Genomic DNA, 17,225 nt, shown 5'->3' with positions numbered 1-17,225 from the left:
TTGTGGGCAACCGACGCAAAGTAGCTGATGCGCTTGAAATTTGCTTCATGGAAAGTTTTTGTGTTCATGTTCTAAGCTGAATTTTTAAGAGCATTTCTATGTGCATTTTACTGGGACAGTTAACAAGTAACAAGAGTAGCAGTGTGGATTTTGCATGTCACTTCCTTATGTATTAGCATGTCCAGTTCTTGGTTTTGTGTGCTATGACTGAGAAAACCAGTCCACCTTCAGCAACTCATTAATCAGTTCTCTGCAGCGTAGATCTCTTGAGTTTAATTTTCTCTATCTCACCTTTAGCAGAAAAGGCTTTTTTCTTTTTGATTGGCTTCCTAAAATAATTCACAAGTTTTGTGGTTGCCAACAATCCAGCTAGCTAAATCAATGTTAAAGCTAACAGCGCGCTTATTATTTTTCACAACCTCAGCAACTTTTGAGGAAGGCAAGTTAGGAATCGGTTGAGGTTTGATGAAAAATGGGGAAAAATATTAAAGTAGACCAGCTTTCTTGTTGTAACCTCGTAGTTGTTCTAGTTTCCAAGACCATTTTATGTCCTTGACATTGCAGATCAGCATTCAGTGGAATTCTATACTCCAGAAGTTCCACATTTCACTGGGAACCGTTGGCCCAAACTCAGGTTGCAGTAACTGTCACAACACAATTCTGCACCAGCTCCAGGAGATGTTTAATAAAACACCAAATGTGGTGCAATTGTTACAGGTAACATTTTAAAAACTTCTCTCAAGAAAAGTGCAAGATAATTAAGAGCTCAATTCTGATTAAACTGTTCTCTTCAAAATTACCTGTGTATGTTATGATTGTTTATGGATCTCATTGGCAGAAGGTGGCTTGGGGAAGATTGTATACCCCCCCGTGCCCCATTTTCCCTGACCTTTACTTAAAGGTAAGCCACCTGATCTCTCAATATCTGTTCTCTCTCAGGTTTTGTTTGACACTCAGGCTCCATTAAATGCCATCAACAAACTTCCAACTGTGCCCATGCTGGGTCTGACTCAACGCACCAACACTGCCTATCAGTGTTTCTCAATCCTGCCACAGTCACCCACGCATATCAGGCTGGCTTTTAGGAATATGTACTGCATTGACATCTACTGCCGGAGTCGTGGTGTTGTAGCGATACGTGATGGGGCGTACAGCCTCTTTGACAACAGCAAAATAGTTGAAGGTTTTTACCCTGCGCCTGGATTAAAGGTGACCATTTTTGTGTTTTCTGGCATGTAAATAAATGAACTTCTAACTTGAAGTATGGATCTGATGTGAGGAGCTGCAGTCCTTCCAAAATTCTGAGGACAGAAGGAATTTTCTGATATATCAGTAGATTTGTTAACTAGTTTGAATAAAAGATTTAATTTAAGAAAACTAGCATCAAGTGTCAGGACTTTTTTTCTTATCTATGTAATAAATTAACATAGTGGCTACTTCAGGCATCCTTTTGTTAAAACTCGCTGAACCTTTGTGACTAGGCTACGTGTATTCTCCAGGAGTAACAACAGCTGCTCCTCACAAACTCTGCTGGCAGGACAGTACTCAGACGAGGAAACGCTCCATGTCAGATGATTCTAGACAGAAACTTCTCTTTTAAAGTAGTTTCCATCAGCGTGTGGCAGGAGCCTGTGGCTTTGCTTCCGAATACAGTGCTGGTTAGTTCTTCCTGAAAAATGAATCTTTGCACACTGATAGAATACCTTGGCTGAGGGCGGCTTGTGCCAGCGCTAGTTACACTGCAATATTGGAAAGTGACACCCATTGTGAAACAGGATAGTTTGCTGATTTTTTCTTCTGACAGTTGCAACTGAACGCTGATTCTCTAGTACTGCATTCAGTTGCTCCTAAACATCTACCTCTATCAGGAATTCCAAGTGGAAGGCTAATGGGAAGAGGAAGGGGATTGTAGATAACAGTGGGAAGTGTAAGAGAAAGAAATTGGGAAGGTAGAGGAGGAAGTAATTCAGGGGGGGTTGGCAGATTCCTCTGGGTACAAGAGAATGCCATGGAGGAGGAGGAAATTGCTCACAAGACTGATTTTTCCACAGACATTCCTGAACATGTTTGTTGACAGCAATCAGGATGCACGAAGACGATCTGTGAATGAAGACGATAACCCACCTTCTCCTATTGGAGGAGACATGATGGATTCTTTGATATCGCAGCTTCAACCCCAGCAGCCACCGCAACAACAACAACAGCAGGTACCCCCCAGGCAAAATAAATGTTTGTTGTCTTCCACAACTGCAGGTTTCTAAGAACTTAGTTTTAAAAGGATTAGCAGTAAATAAGGGAAGGGGAGACTATAAACCTGCTCTGCTGTGGAACTCCCCTTGGGGCAAGACGTATTATTTATTTTGCCATTTCTCATTCCAGTGTAAACAGCCCATAGCATATGAACAGCAGCTTTGGAAGGTCACATGAGACTTGTTGCCTTAGAGGTGAAAGACTGAGGGTGGAAAAATGACTGTTTAAGATAAAAGATGGGAGGGGGAGTCAGGAGGCTTTGCTGTGATAGGGTGGCAGATAAAAGGGATGAGGTGCAGAGGTATTCTGTTTTGAGGAGAAACTACAAAAAGCCACTAAAAAAAACAGTGAGCACTGAACAAGGGGATATAGAGAATCAACCAACTATGTTGATGGACCTATAAGATTTCATAGGTGGGGACCAAACTCTCTCATTAGTATTCTCCTGCACTTACTTAACTTCAGTTTTAGTACAAAATCATTAAAAATGTTCCTTGTCCTGTGTTGACAATTTCAGCCATTTGCAAAACAGGCAGGAGCATCGGGAGCATATCCTCTTACTTCACCACCCACCTCCTATCACAACACAGTGACGCCATCTCCATCTATGATGCACACACAGTCACCAGGTAAGATGGCTGAGAGTTTGTGTGCTATTTGTGTGCTGGAAATGTACACACAGCTCTTTGTGCGCGCATGCTTTTTCTATTATTTGAGCTGTGTTTAGCTCCAAGTTAGCCAGGAGAATGCACCTTATATTGTGGCAAAATAGCAAAGCAAAATCCTGGCATGCATGTTTTGGAAAGCACGTTTTGAAGCTAAAAAAAAACATTCAGTGAAACAGTCATCTTTGGCTGTGTAGTGTTTGAGACGGTTTCATTCTTACAGCTTACAACTTGCTCAGATCAAAACCTGTTCATTTTTAAATACCTGCTTCTTCAGAAAAGGTTTTCATCACCAAAGCTCTGCTTTCTGCTCCCAGCTGTTGTAGCACAACAGCTGAAAATATTTAAATTTGGGCAAGGGCTGGGCAGGGGGGAAGTGCCATTCTTCAAGCCAAATATCTTGGAAAGTTTCCTTTGTGTGGTGAATCAATCTGGAAAATATAACACTCATGCATGTACAAAATAAAGCCTTTGAGTGCAAAAACAAGTTCTCTTGAATCTTGTTTGCTGTCTCCCTAAAAAGGAGGCAGCTGTAGCAGTTGATAGAAAAAATTATAACATTATAAAAATGGGAGGTGTGTATGTTGAGTGACATGATGTCTTTGATTAGGAAATTTGCATGCTGCAAGCTCACCTAGCGGAGCTTTAAGAGCACCGTCACCAGCATCCTTTGGTCCAACTCCTTCACCTTCCTCTCTTGGAATCACCATGGGACAAACAGCTAACTTTGCCAGCCCACATGGTGAGTTCTTTACTGGCAGGTGTATATATAGTGACAGGGAGAGCACATTTGCTTCTTGAAATTAAGTCTCCTGGAGCAGACCTAAGTGAATTGAGAAAAATTCATGTTTTGTAGTTGAGTTAACTAGCTGTTTTCATACATGTGGGTGTAACTCTTGACAGTAGTCAAAAGTAGCTGCATGGCACGTGGTGTTCCTAACGTTTTAAAAATTGACTATCAGTCACTCTTTCCTGCTTACTAATGTGGGGAAATTCCATGTGGTCTTGTAGCAGAACAATGGCTGCAGCTTTTAACAAGCATTGTCTCTTGTTAGATTAGTTAATGAATGTATTTTCAGTGCTTACGTTTCCTGTAAAAATAACTGGAACAGGTTAGAAATTCAGATACTTGCAATTTGAAAACATTGTCAAAATCTTGCTGGTTTGACATACCTGTATGCGAACAACATACCTTCTGGTTGTTTCTTTTATTGATTTTTTTTTTTTAAAAGCTGCCAAAACAATTGTTTGTTGTAATTGCTGTGCGTTGGAAACCATTCCATAGATAAAAATAAATGAACAGTTCAGATTGACGTTTTAGCACAGCATTTTAACTGTCAAGATGAACAGAGTGAGATAGGTATACAAAAGACTGTTTAAGAAGCTTGTTCTAATCAGTCTTTATAGCGGAGTGCAAAACCAAAGATACTTTTGCAAAGATAACTGCAAGATACTGAATGGATAGATAAGGAACAGTCTAGCTGAGGCTTTCATTTGCTAAGGAGCTGTAGGAGTCCAAGTCTATAGGCAAGAGCTCTTCTTCGTTTAGAACCTGTTACGTGTTGAACATGCTGATTTGCCTTAATGTTCAATTTTATTTACTTTTTAAAAAATACAACCCGAAAACCCTTGAATCTGTATCTTGATTTCCCCACACACACCATTATGGTTTTTGTATGGTTGTAAAATGCAATCTAAAAGCTTGCAGACACCTTCATGCTTTACCGATTCTGGTAAGCCTTTTTTAGGTTTCTAGATTAGAAAACTTTGTACTTTTTTAAAAAAATAATAACGGTCTTGTAACACCTGTAGGTACCATAGACCCAAGCTCACCATACACCATGATGTCACCCAGTCAGCGTGCAGGGAACTGGCCAGGATCTCCCCAGGTCTCTGGTCCATCACCAGCAGCACGGATGCCTGGAATGTCACCAGCCAACCCTTCCCTTCATTCACCTGTCCCAGATGCCTCTCATTCCCCACGAGCTGGAACAAGTAGGCTTCTTTATCAGTGTTATGACTGTGAAACACTCATGTTTAACATTCTAATTCTTTTTGGTAGTTTTGTCTGTCAGCTTAACAGTCCTGACTGCACTTGTGCAGTCAAATATCTTAGGAAGTGAAGCCTTTATTCTGTCCTAGTTCAAGGCTTCTATAACAAATTGGAAAACTGGAGTTAAATTATGCAGCATAAACTTCAGCAGGACTGATACTTCTTGTTGCGCTGCAGAAATTAGTCTTAAACTACTGAGCTCTGTGACCGAGAGAAAATTCTTCGGAATGAAAGCAACGATAGGCGTATTTGCCGACCCAAATACTAAGTTTATACGTCATAGAGTTGTCACGCTACTCTTGCACGACTGCTTTAGCCACCTTTACATCTCGTTGAGTTTGTTGTACAGACCTGCTATCTGCTGCAAAAAGAGGAAAAGGGAGTAGGATTTTAATGTTACTGAGACTCTTTGCGTGGGTGGAGGGTCAAAACTCTTAATTCTTTGACTTTGACTATGTGTTGCCTATCACTAGGCAGCCAGATTCTTAAATAAGAAGGACTAAGCTTTGGCCCAGAGAACTCATTGCTTGTATAGTGACAACAAATGAAGTGAACATTTATTTTATGTTTCGACCTAAATCCTTCCTTACTGCAAGTACTTTTTCCATATCCGTAGGTTCCCAAGCAATGCCGACTAGCATGCCTCCACCTCGTAAACTACCTCAGCGCTCTTGGGCTGCTTCCATACCTACAATCCTCACCCACAGTGCCTTGAATATTCTGCTGTTGCCCTCTCCTACCCCTGGGCTTGTGCCAGGACTAGCTGGCAGCTATCTTTGCTCGCCTCTTGAGCGATTCCTTGGATCAGTTATTATGAGGAGGCATCTTCAGAGGATCATACAACAGGAAACGGTATGGTTTGGGTTGGTGTAATGTTGACCTGAACAGTTCACAACTGTTCTTTTTCATGCTTCTGTACTCCAAGTCTTTCAAATCAGGCACAAACCAAAATGCTTCAAATACAATAAATATTTGCTGTGTGACTTGTGCCAAACTTCTGAATCTTGCTATCTAAAGAGTCAACATGTAGAAAAAGCATTTAGTTCCCCTTCTTTTCGACACAAATTAGAAGTGGAAAGCCTGTTTACTCAGGTGAAACTTGGTAACTGAAATTACAGGAAGACTATGACCCGATTTTCAGATGCCATGGTTTCTGTGAGCTTGGCATGTCCTTTGGGAGTTAACTAGAACAGCCACAGGGTTACTATGGATGCTTGGCAGGAGTGCCCAAGAAATTAGTTACTAGTTGAACAATAACTGAACTACTCGGTCATGAACGTTGCTTTAGGGTGTGGGACAGACAATGTGTGCCTCTTCGCTGCTTTGGCATTGATTCAGTGACAGAGAAAGAAGCCAAAGCTTGCATAAGCTTCATTCTCAAGGCAATTTTACCTGTATACAAATATCACATGTTTCTTTCTGGAAAGAGGGCAGATTGATCACTACAGCCTTGGGACTGAATGTGTGTGCATATGTTCATGCTATGTAACAAACGGCTGACTGAATGTGATACTTCTTTTTATGCAGCTACAGTTAATAAACTCGAATGAACCAGGTGTAATTATGTTTAAGACGGAGGCACTGAAGTGCAGGGTTGCTCTCAATCCCAAAACCAACCAGACCTTGCAACTGAAAGTAACACCTGAAAATACAGGACAGTGGAAATCAGAGGAGTTACAAGTTTTGGAGAAGTTCTTTGAAACAAGGGTATGTACTCAAATCATTCATGTTTAAATTTTTGTGCTTTGCTCTTAACCTCTGGTGGTGTTTTGAGGGGTACTGCTGACTTTGGTTGGCATGTGTAAGGGCTGCAGAATATGAAATTAACACCTGTGCATGCTGATTACCATATTAAATGATAATAGCTATTATCTAAACAGGCAGTACTAAATAGTGTCTTTCTTCAGGTTGCAGGACCACCTTTTAAAGCGAACACCCTAATAGCCTTCACAAAATTACTAGGGGCTCCAACGCATATCCTCAGGGACTGTGTACACATCATGAAACTTGAGCTGGTAAGTTAACTGTTCTGTTTAGTTCACCCAACTTCAATTACTGTATTTTAAAAAAAAGGTGCTGGATCTTTATCTGTAAACACATAAATTAATCTAGATTTATATATATGTTATTTGGTGTTAATAAAGAAGTTTTCATTTTACTACCAGCTCTCCTGGAAACTCCCAAAATTTCTTGTTTAAACTGATGATTTTGAGAAACTGCAGGCACATTATTACACAACGGGCACATGTGCAGGCTGGCTGGAATCTTTCTGATTGTGTTCTTGTTTACCCAATGCTCAGTTCTTTCAGAGTTGTTCTGACTTATGCTAAACCTGGCAACATCTGCAAGTTCAGCTGGAGAGGCACATTCTACTTTCTAACACTTCCATAGTTCGTAGCCATGTATGTCACTGATGTGAGACCTTTGCTGTTCTTTCTCTGTGCTGCTCTTTCTAAACAGTTCCCTGATCAGGCAAGTCAGCTGAAATGGAATGTGCAGTTTTGTTTAACAATTCCTCCCAGTGCGCCTCCAATTGCGCCTCCAGGAACACCTGCTGTTGTGCTGAAATCCAAAATGTTGTTTTTCGTAAGTAGAGCTATCTGTTTTATCATTTTGTGGGCTGCGTGTCTTTGAAATCATCACGGGTTAGTAGCAAAACATAAGCATGCTATATCTGACAACTGTAACGGCTAAAAACGTTCTGCCATTTGGAAGCCTAGATTTGCCTGCATCTCTTTTGTAATGAGTTCGCTTAGTGTTCCTGTTCTCCCTCCCATAAAAGCACGTTTTGTGTTCTTGGAGAGATGTTGATAATACATAAAGTTCAGTTCCCTCTGGGCCGCAGGTATCTTCGAATGCTCAGCTTCTGGGTGCTCGTTCTTCTTTGAGGCACTAACCACCTAGATTAAGGGGCATACATTAGCGGTGCCAGGAAAGGATAGCAGGAACGAAGTGTTTAGAACAAATCTGTATTAGCGTCGTCGCTGAGGCCGTGCTCGCTGTAGAGTGCTTTTGAGAAGAAAATCGTCTACACCTGATTGATAACTTCTCTGTTACAGAATTGATGTCTGAAAACTGAGGGGGTGGAAGTGCATGCTGTCTGTAGGCCTAGAGTGTTTAACTCTATCGGCGGTTGCGCTGAAGTACGTGGTCGTTCCATTTAACACGCTTCTTTTTTTTTTTTTTCCCCTGCAGCTCCAGCTAACACAGAAAACAACAGTCCCACAGGAAGCTGTTAGTATTATTGTTCCAATTATTTATGATATGGCTTCGGGTACAACGCAACAGGCTGACATTCCCAGGCAGCAGAACTCTTCTGTTGCTGCTCCAATGATGGTTAGCAATATTCTAAAGAGGTTTGCTGAACTGAATTCACCACGACCAGGTACTGTACATGTCCAGTAGATATATTCTCTTCACCCAGACACCTGTGACAAATCTCCAGTGTAAAACTAAACCTCTCTTAAGTCTGAATTCTTCTTGGTTTCTATCATACTTCTTTAGTGATTACAGACTCCTGATGTGACAGGCAATACATAATTTAGTAGCAAGTACAGGCAACACAGGAGAAGGTTACACTGATGATTCAGGCTGGATTTTGCCGTTCTGCCCAAGTGACAGAATGCACTCTTGTTGGCCCAACTCTTGCTGCACAGTAGGAGTCATACTTTTTAACAAATGAGCCCAGAATGAGTCGCAAGAAATGTGCTATGGTCAAGTATCAGTTTTCATGGTTAATTAATTATGAAGTTATTGAGCTTAACAGTAGAATATGAAGGGATGTTAAAGTAGTTATCAGAATTTGTCCATGTGCTGTGAACAATTAAAAAGTGATTGTATGGCCCTTTGTCAGCGTGTACACTGACAGAGGCGCATACAGTTCTGTCCGCCAAACGTGCTGTGAAGTGTTTGAGCTAAATAGGTTGTTCTGAATGTTCGTTGGCCCGTAGGTAGTGCGCTGTGAGCAACATTGTGCTTTGCTTTCCCTCTTGTTTGTCATGCTTTTCTTTTGGTTTTGGTTGTGGGGTTTTTTTAATATCTGAAACATTGAACAACAGTGGCAGGTTCTTTGGGCAGCATGTTGTCTGTAAGCAGTGGTTTGGGGTCCTAATGCGCAGATGGCCCATGAGAACAATAACTTTCAGTTCTACTGTAGCTACACGCTGAAGAACAAAGCCTTTTTCCAATAGTCCAGTGAATAGATTAAAGTTGTGAATCCAGAGGTTGAATTCTACTTCTGTTCTGTATAATTATTCATCTCGTTGTTATGCGGTAATTTTAACTATGCTCGATGGTTTATTTCGATTGCTAGAACATGAGCAATGTTTATCTTAAACTGGTGTGGATATGCATACATTTCTGAAAATTGTGATGAGATTTAAATTAACATGTGTTTTCTGTTTAACATATAGTAGTAGTGTAGGTAAACAGGAGAGAGAATAGCCTTGAGGGCATGTGGGGTTACTTGTTAGAGTTCTGTGTGTGGTACAGAACTGTTGTTTCTATAGCACTTTTATTTCAAGATGCGTTAACTAAACTTCAGGTGTTGATGTTGGAAGGTGCTTCCCCACTGAGTTCCTCTGGTGTGCGGAAGGGTAGATACTTGTTTTGCTGTTTGTTATTGCACTAAGTTGTGTTCTAGGGTAAACCCTCCGCAAAATACCGCAGCATAGGGAGTAATTGTCAAAGCTGCTCTTGAGTATCCCAGGTGAGATGGCTTCTGATGATCACTAGATAGATCAGGGTAGACAATTTTTGTTTGTCACGCAAGTTTTGAAGTAGTTTGGGAATGCAGTACAAGGAGCAGGGTATAGACGGGGGAAAAAACGTGTATAGAAAGAGCTTGTGGCCCCAAGCAGGACCTTACCCAGGCAAAGAAGAATGTAGCTAGCTGAGAAGAGGACATTTCTAGTCTTTCTTCTGACTTCTGAAAGAAAGAGGGAGTCTGTGGATTTGTTTGTTTATTTCCACCACCACCACCCAGCCAAAGTAGGATCTTCCCTGAGGGCACTTGAAATGCAATTTCCTGTGTTCTTACTGTCAAAAGTTACATTATTATATCTGTTAAAAGAGAATGAGATGCCTTCTTTTCTTTGACATTGAAAGGTGACAGGAGAGCCAACTGATGAAAGTAGATAGTTGGGAGACTTCTTTTACAACAGCACTACATGCTGTTTCACAACAGATCCCAGATACATATCCTTTCTCTTCTGATGCTATTGTGCTGTACCCGGGATTTTCCTCCCTGTGTTAGCTGCTCTGCTGCACTAATTGCAATTTGCTTGGTTAAGTGGATTTTTCACTGTTTCAGTCAGAAAGGACCAGGGCTTCCCATCATGCACGTATGATATTTATTACTGGCACTTTCATTGTAACCCATAATCGGTGTTGCCTCGTTTTGGCTGTATCTTTTTTACCTTTCTCTCTTTGTGAGAAAGTATTTTGTAATCAGCTTAATTTTCCTCTTAATAAAATGGTAGTGCCTGAAAAGTAAGTTCTTTTGGAAGAGTTTTCTTTTCAGATCTGTGGGCAAACACATTCTGCTGTGTTTAACAGTAAAATGTTGACTCATTGTGAGCACACCGTCTTTCTGAGATCACTTTACCTATGCCTATTACTTTACCTATGGGAAAAAAATATTTTATTTTGGGGAAATAATTATATGAACTGAGATGGAATCAACGCTCTGGAATAATAGAGTTAAACTTGAGCTGTACCTCTACAACCCGCATTATGTAGCGGACAGCAATCTGGTAAGGAAGTCTAAGTCCCTACAGATGCTGGAGGTGACCCTTAGAGAGGAGCTCAGGGGACTCGTACAATATCTCTTAAAGCACTTAATGACTCAGCATTTTTCATGTCCAATTTTCAGTGATGCAATGGATGGTATTTAGCCCAGATTTATAGCTTTGATATGATAACAACTTGCCCAAAATAATCTTGGGAATCCCTAGTTTGGCAGTTAGGATTAGTGCATCCCCACAGGCTCTGCTCTTGCCTCTTCGCTCACGCTGTTGCTCCTTCAGCAGCAAAATTCAGTGTCTTCTAATTGATGTTCCTTGAAATATGCAGGAAAAAATCATCCCACAGTGACCAGGGTATGGTAGTGGCTATTAATTGTATTCTCTTGCCAAGAAACAGTAGATGAAAGTCACAGCTGCCTAATACTTCACCTTTTGTTGTTGTAATGAAACCCTTTGGATTCTATTGGTTTTGACTTTTTTAAGCTATTTCAGAATGTGTGTGTGTTTTTGTCAAAAAATGCTGGTGTTCAAGGCTTGAGACAGCTGTGGCTGGTTTTTCCTCCCTGTATTAGATCGCAGTTGTTTGAACCAAAAGTCCATTTGCTCCATATTTCCTTTCGCAGTTCACATGTCGAGGGTAGAACCCAGAGCAATTTGACTGAAAGAAACAAATTTCCTGACTTTTGCCCAGTGTTGGAATTAGAAATGTTTCCAAAACTAGGTTTAGGATGGAAAACATCCTCCAGCTGTTTCAGACTTGAGTCTTTTGAAATGTTTCGCTTCTGCTCTTCATCGATACAAATAGAACTTGGGGGGAAAAAAAAAAAAAAAAAAAAAAAAAAAAAAAAAGGAGGGGAGGGGGTGTTTTTTGATAAGGCGTAGGGCTTTTAATTGATCGGGTTGTCAGATGTAGCGCTCCTAGTCCGCGGCGCGCAGGCAGCGGCGGGTGGCCGTGCCACGCACGGTGAATGCTGGCGTGGGGCAGCTGCCGTTCAGGAGCAGTTCAGAGCCTCCCGCCGTGCGGAGCCCACCGAGGGCGGCCCCGCCGGGCGGGCCGGAGCCGCGTCCCTTGAGCCGGTGGCGGCCCCCGCCGGCCCCGGAGGCGGGCGGGGCGGGGCGGGGGGGAGGGGGGCGGGGCTGGGGCGGGGGGGGCGTGTCCGGGGCGGGGGGCGGGGCCGGCGGCGCTGCTAACGTCTCTCTTTTCCCTGTTCCAGGTGAATGCACAATATTTGCGGCCGTTCGTGATTTGATGGTTAATCTTACGCTGCCCCCTGGTGGGCGTCCCTAGACACTTTTAAAAGAAGGCTGAAAGAGACAAAACCGCAAAAAAAAACCCCAAAATAAAAAATAAAAAAATAAAAAAAAAAAAAAAAGCAAAGCCTTCGGTTAAAAGAGGACGTTTTACCTTTTTTTTTTTTTTTTTAAGAGCTAACTATAATAAACTGGCAAACTTTCAGGGATGCACTTTCATCAAATGAGTATCACCACGACTTTTGTATAGTGCTGTTGTATAGTGTGTTTTAACGGGAGACACTTCAGACTAGGTGATAGATCGAAGTATCAGCTCGCTGGTAATAGATTTAATATTCTGTTTTATACTATAAAGATTATGAAAATGCCAAACTTGTTTGTTTTTCTGTTTTTCTTATGTTTTGGTGTAATAGTCTTTTTTTAAGGCAGGTCTGTCATTTTTGAATACTGTAAAACTGTGACAAACTTTATATTGAAGCTGTATTTTAATATGACTGCTTTGAATCCTTAAACAATTTATTTGGGCTTGTTGTAAACATGTCCCCAAAAAGCAATATTTAATAAACTGGATTAAAAAATCTTGAACCGGATGTTGTATAATCTTAAGCTTTATGCCTTTCCACCGCAGCTGCTGGCCAGATCTCCCGTGTTCACCCTTCCTCGGCTGTCTCTGCACGGGAGCTTGTTTCTGCACACAGGCATGTGCTGCTGGCTTATTAAAAAAACCCAAACCAAACCCTTATTTGTTTATTCTGTGGGTTTGGTTTGTTCCAAGTCATAGGAAAACAGAGTTTGTTCATTTTGCCGATTGCATAAATAGCCAGTAATTACATAAAATGCTGCTTCATTTCTCACAGTCGTAAGGAGCAACAGTTGCTCTGTCCCAAAAGCAAATCTCAGTGGAAGAAAGCACCTTCCATCAGTCATGGAGTCTGTCCTTACAGACACCTCGCTAGTCACCATCCCTGGAGGTGTTCAAAAACAGGTAGATGTGGATCTTGGGTACACCGCTTGGTGAGCATCAGGGTGTAGGGTTGTCGGATGGACCTGATGGTCTTAGAGGTCTCTTCCAACCTAATGACCCCCGGATTCTATAATCGTAGAGACTCTTACTTATCTGCCTTTACAATGAGACAAGGGAAGAAGTTTGAGCTGTGTGCCATGAAACTGGAGAGGCTGATCCAAAAAAGCAACAACCTCACATTTAGCTCTATGAATCAGATGTACGTAGATAACTTTTGTCAGTGATGACAGAAGGCTCTTGTAATTGAATACAATTCCCATCCTTAGGAATGACTCTGTCATTTAACCATTTGTCCTCATGGACCAGTAGTCTCAAATTTTTATGGAGTTCAAGTTGGTTTCCTGACTTCCTGCAAGAGTGGCTTTCTGCCGCGCTGCCTCGCTCCCCCTGCAGAGCTCTGTCGGTTCCCTGCTCAGCCGAAGGGTGTTTGAAAATAATTTCAAGACTCTCTCGGTGGATGTATTCCAGCCTGCCTGGCTGGCTTTGAGGCTGCCTGTTGCCCTACAGCCGTCGCAACGCTTCTTTCCCCGTGAGTAAACGAGTCTCTTTTGAAGCTTTCGCCATTAGAAATAATCTTTTGGTTGGTCCGCTCCAGATTTCGGCCGTGAGCCCGTGGGTTTGGGCATTGGTGCTGTAGCGGTGCTTCGCTGGCCAGCACCTGTCTAGCAGACGGTTATGCAGTTTCTGCTTCTGAAATACAGAACTCACGCACCGGAGTGAACACCCTGCTGGTCTTTAAATGTTGCTGCTGCTGCTACTCAGTTGGAAAGATTTTGTGTTTCTAGCTTGTCACATCTAAACCGATGTTTTAGAATTGAGAGGTGATACAAGCCTGTCTGAAAAAGACTGGCTGTGACGACGGCTACTAGTCTGGATTGAAGGTCCAAGCGTTCCCATGCCTAAAAGCAGCTCTCTGATATGCAGAGAAGTATCTTCTGTTCTTTGTGAGCAGGCAGGTGAGCGTGCTGGCGGGCAAAGACACACCCCCTGAGTGGTTCAGCCCAGGAAAGTAAAAGGGAGATCCCCCACAGGGCAGAGAAAACAAAATACATAAACTAGTGACAGATGGTCATGAGCTGACATGCCCTATCTGAGATTGTAGGAAGGTTGAATTTTATTTTCTATTACACACACCGCTCCTCTTAATATACAACACATTTTAAAGCCTTTCTGCTAAATAATTAAATTCTTAAGGAAAACGCTGTGAGTTGAAAGAAGCATTTCCACTTGTTCCTTTCCAAGAGATGACTCTGTGTGTTCGCAACTGCAGTTTAAAGTTTTGTTTTTCGTGTGATCAGTCTGGTTTTCTGGCAGCCACCTGCTGCATGGGGACTATTTGTAGATTTTCTTCGTTACAGGAGGTTTAGTCGTCTATTTCTCTCACTAAGAGTGCTGCAGTGACTCCACATCCTGTGGTGCCTGTAGATTGTTTCTGATAAACCTGCCTGTGGGACAAGCGTGAGAGATTGCACAGAGAAAAACAGCGGTTCTGAACTGATCTGGCATGGCGGCATTAGCCAGTGTCAAATGCGAACGCAGCTCTTTAACTATCCGAAAAGCCACCCTAGGTCACAGCAGTAGACCTTGTGGCTTTCCAGATAACGAATGCTGATCATGTTAAAGGTTTTCTTAATATAAAAAAGAGAGGGGAGGCTTTTTTGAGCCCTGCAGATGAGGAGCTATATCGAGGTGAGGTTGGTTTTTTGCTTGAAACTAAGTTTGGATTACTTGCTGTCCTTACACGTTTGAGTGTTCCTGCAGGCTGCCTGTGAGACTGCAGATGCTTTGAGTTTACGAAGACTGCAGGAAACAAGTTCTGATAATAAGTAGCTGAGACAAAACAAAGCTCCATAAAACTAGAAGCCACTTTTCTTTCAAGATCTACGGTTTATCTCTAAGCATGTGCTCAGTTTCATCTGTTAATTGAAAGTTACTCTAGTTAACAGGCATTTTAAAGCAAAATTCTGTAGCAAAAAAAGCAGACTAGTAGGAGAATATTTGGGTCATTTTAATCAGGCTTATGATTAAACTGTCAAAGGTGTCACTTCAGAAGTTGGGCTATACTGGTTCTTTTAGCTCAAATTTCCCTGGCCCAAATTTCCCGTGTACCACAGAATTTCAAATGTTTTTAAGGTAGGAGTGTATTTCAATAGATTAACGTGTAACTGAAATGCGTTAACCGTACGTAGCATCTAGGCTGTGACTGCTGTGTAACCACAACAGCAGTAGTATAATCGAGACTTTCATATTTAGATCAAATCACGTTGACTTCAAATATGCGAGGCTTCTCCTGAGGTGCTCCAACAGCCGCCGGTGGTTTGGCGTTCAGTGGGTAGATCATAATTTTTTGGGCATGTTTTTGTGATTCAACGTTGGCTCCAGGAGCATTGCACGCCCGGGAAGCAGTGCTGCGCTCCCCCTTCCCTGCGTGACGCTCTCCTCGTCTACTCCCAGCCCCTCATGTCCTTCCAGAGCGGTAATTAACTTCTTTGGGAAATGACCCTCTGTAATAGGTTTTACAGGAAACGCCCGGCTGCTGCTCTGAGAGATAAGAGATGCTGAGCGAGGAGGGGTTGTACCCGTGGTGGTTGGAGGCTGTGTGGAGCAGCACGGGTGCAGAAAGCTACGGCAGCCTAAGCCCGGACAGCTTGAATTCCTGCTCCAAGAAATGGAGCTCAGAGGGGCCTCTGGAGGTGGTGGAGGCAGAGCCCTCCAGAGCAGGACCATCCCCTCCCGCAAGTGCTGCGGGGAAAATTGGTCTCTGCTATGTGAAATGGGGCTCTCACAGGGGTGAAAAAGGACAACTTTAGGCCTGTCATTCACTGGTTTTACTCCTCCTATGATTCCCCACCACCACACGTGTTTTTAAAGGGCCATTATCGAGGCTGCAAATAACCGGCGTGGGGCAGTTTCAGCTGCACCTGAGGCTTTATTTTGGAGAGCAGAAGCTAAAGGGGGAGTTTGTCAGAAACTCCAAAAAAGTGGTGTGCTAATAGGCCAGTCTGAGGTGGGGAAGGGTGTTGCTGATGTCCTTGCCATGTGTTAGGGCAGGCGGCTCCCAGGGCAGAGCGGGTTCAGGTGAGAAGGGGTCATCTCACTCTTTTCTGCCGTGCCTGGGGATGCGCCCGCCTCCCTGATGTCTAATCCCTCCCAGGGTCACTGCAGCTAATCAAAAATAAATGAGGGGCCCTACCGTCCCCTCAGGAAACCTGCACTGTGACCTTGAAAGCGCTCCCACCTCTGCGTTGCCACAACGTGTTGTGCGTGGGCAGGGAAGCCCAGCGCCAAGCCTCCAGCTCTCGCCCGCAACCCCCACCTGCTTGGTACTTGATCCGGCTGCGTGCTCCTTTATGCACCTTTATTTTTGAGGCTTCCTCTGTGACGAATACAGCCTTCAAAGTGGCTGCCAAGCTTGCAAAGCAGCAGGCAAACCCTGAGTGCTGCATTTAAAAGAGACAGAGAAAAGCGCTCCCATCCTTTGAAGCTGATTTTGCAGCAGAGGGAGGGAGGGGGCGGCTGGGGGGCTGCAAGCCAGCCTGGGCCCTGCTGTGCTTTTGGCACAGATCTCTGCAACGTCGATACCGCAAAGTGGGGACTGAGCCAGCCTGGCACTGGGCTGGGAGCTGCCGGTGGTGTCTCTGATGCCACTCTGCATGGAAGCTCCTGCCTTGCTCCTTGAGGTTACGTAGGACAAGACAGGACAGACTAGATAGACTATATCAGTTGGAAGGGACCTACAAGGGTCATCTAGTCGAACTGCCTGACCACTTCGAGCTGACCAAAGGTTAAAGCATGTTGTTAAGGGTGTTGTCCAAACGCCTCTTAAACACTCGCAGGCTTGGGGCACCAACCACCTCTCTAGGAAGCCTATTCCAGTGTTTGACCACCCTCTCAGTAAAGAAATGTTTCCTAATATCCAGTCTAAGCTTCCCCTGGCACAGCTTTGAACCATCCCCACGTGTCCTATGACTGGATCCCAGGGAGATCAGCACCTCCCGCTCTACTTCCCCTCCTCAGGAAGCTGTAGGGAGCAGTGAAGACACCCCTCAGCCTCCTTTTCTCCAAACTAGACAAGCCTAAAGTCTTTAGCAGCTCCTCACCAGACATTTCTTCCAGCCCTTTCACCAGCTGTGTTGCCCTCCTCTAGAAGTGTTCAAGGACCTTCACATCCCTCTTAAATGGTGGGGCCCAGCACTGCACACAGCACTCAAGGTGAGGCCACACCAGTGCTGGATACA

The 17,225-nt window shown here is 43.3% G+C and overlaps 1 protein-coding gene across 1 annotated transcript in view; it reads left to right on the top strand.

The window, feature by feature from the left end:
* Positions 1-12,129, top strand: part of MED14 (mediator complex subunit 14) — a 37,496-nt gene extending 25,367 nt beyond the window's left edge. The window contains exons 20-31 of the mRNA XM_086477372.1: positions 565-717; positions 940-1,209; positions 2,052-2,207; positions 2,768-2,879; positions 3,526-3,657; positions 4,728-4,910; positions 5,585-5,820; positions 6,496-6,675; positions 6,876-6,983; positions 7,429-7,554; positions 8,164-8,353; positions 11,927-12,129. Of these exons, the coding sequence (XP_086333498.1) occupies positions 565-717; positions 940-1,209; positions 2,052-2,207; positions 2,768-2,879; positions 3,526-3,657; positions 4,728-4,910; positions 5,585-5,820; positions 6,496-6,675; positions 6,876-6,983; positions 7,429-7,554; positions 8,164-8,353; positions 11,927-12,000 (1,920 nt within the window). The 3' untranslated portion in view covers positions 12,001-12,129. The remainder of the gene's footprint in view (positions 1-564; positions 718-939; positions 1,210-2,051; positions 2,208-2,767; positions 2,880-3,525; positions 3,658-4,727; positions 4,911-5,584; positions 5,821-6,495; positions 6,676-6,875; positions 6,984-7,428; positions 7,555-8,163; positions 8,354-11,926) is intronic.
* The last annotated feature ends 5,096 nt before the right edge of the window (positions 12,130-17,225 follow it).

Source organism: Leptosomus discolor, chromosome 1, assembly GCF_034619465.1.
Source record: "Leptosomus discolor isolate bLepDis1 chromosome 1, bLepDis1.hap2, whole genome shotgun sequence".
Taxonomy (NCBI): Eukaryota; Metazoa; Chordata; class Aves; order Leptosomiformes; family Leptosomidae; genus Leptosomus; species Leptosomus discolor.
Note: the sequence above shows the minus strand (reverse complement) of the source record. Positions and strands in the feature narration are given on the sequence as shown.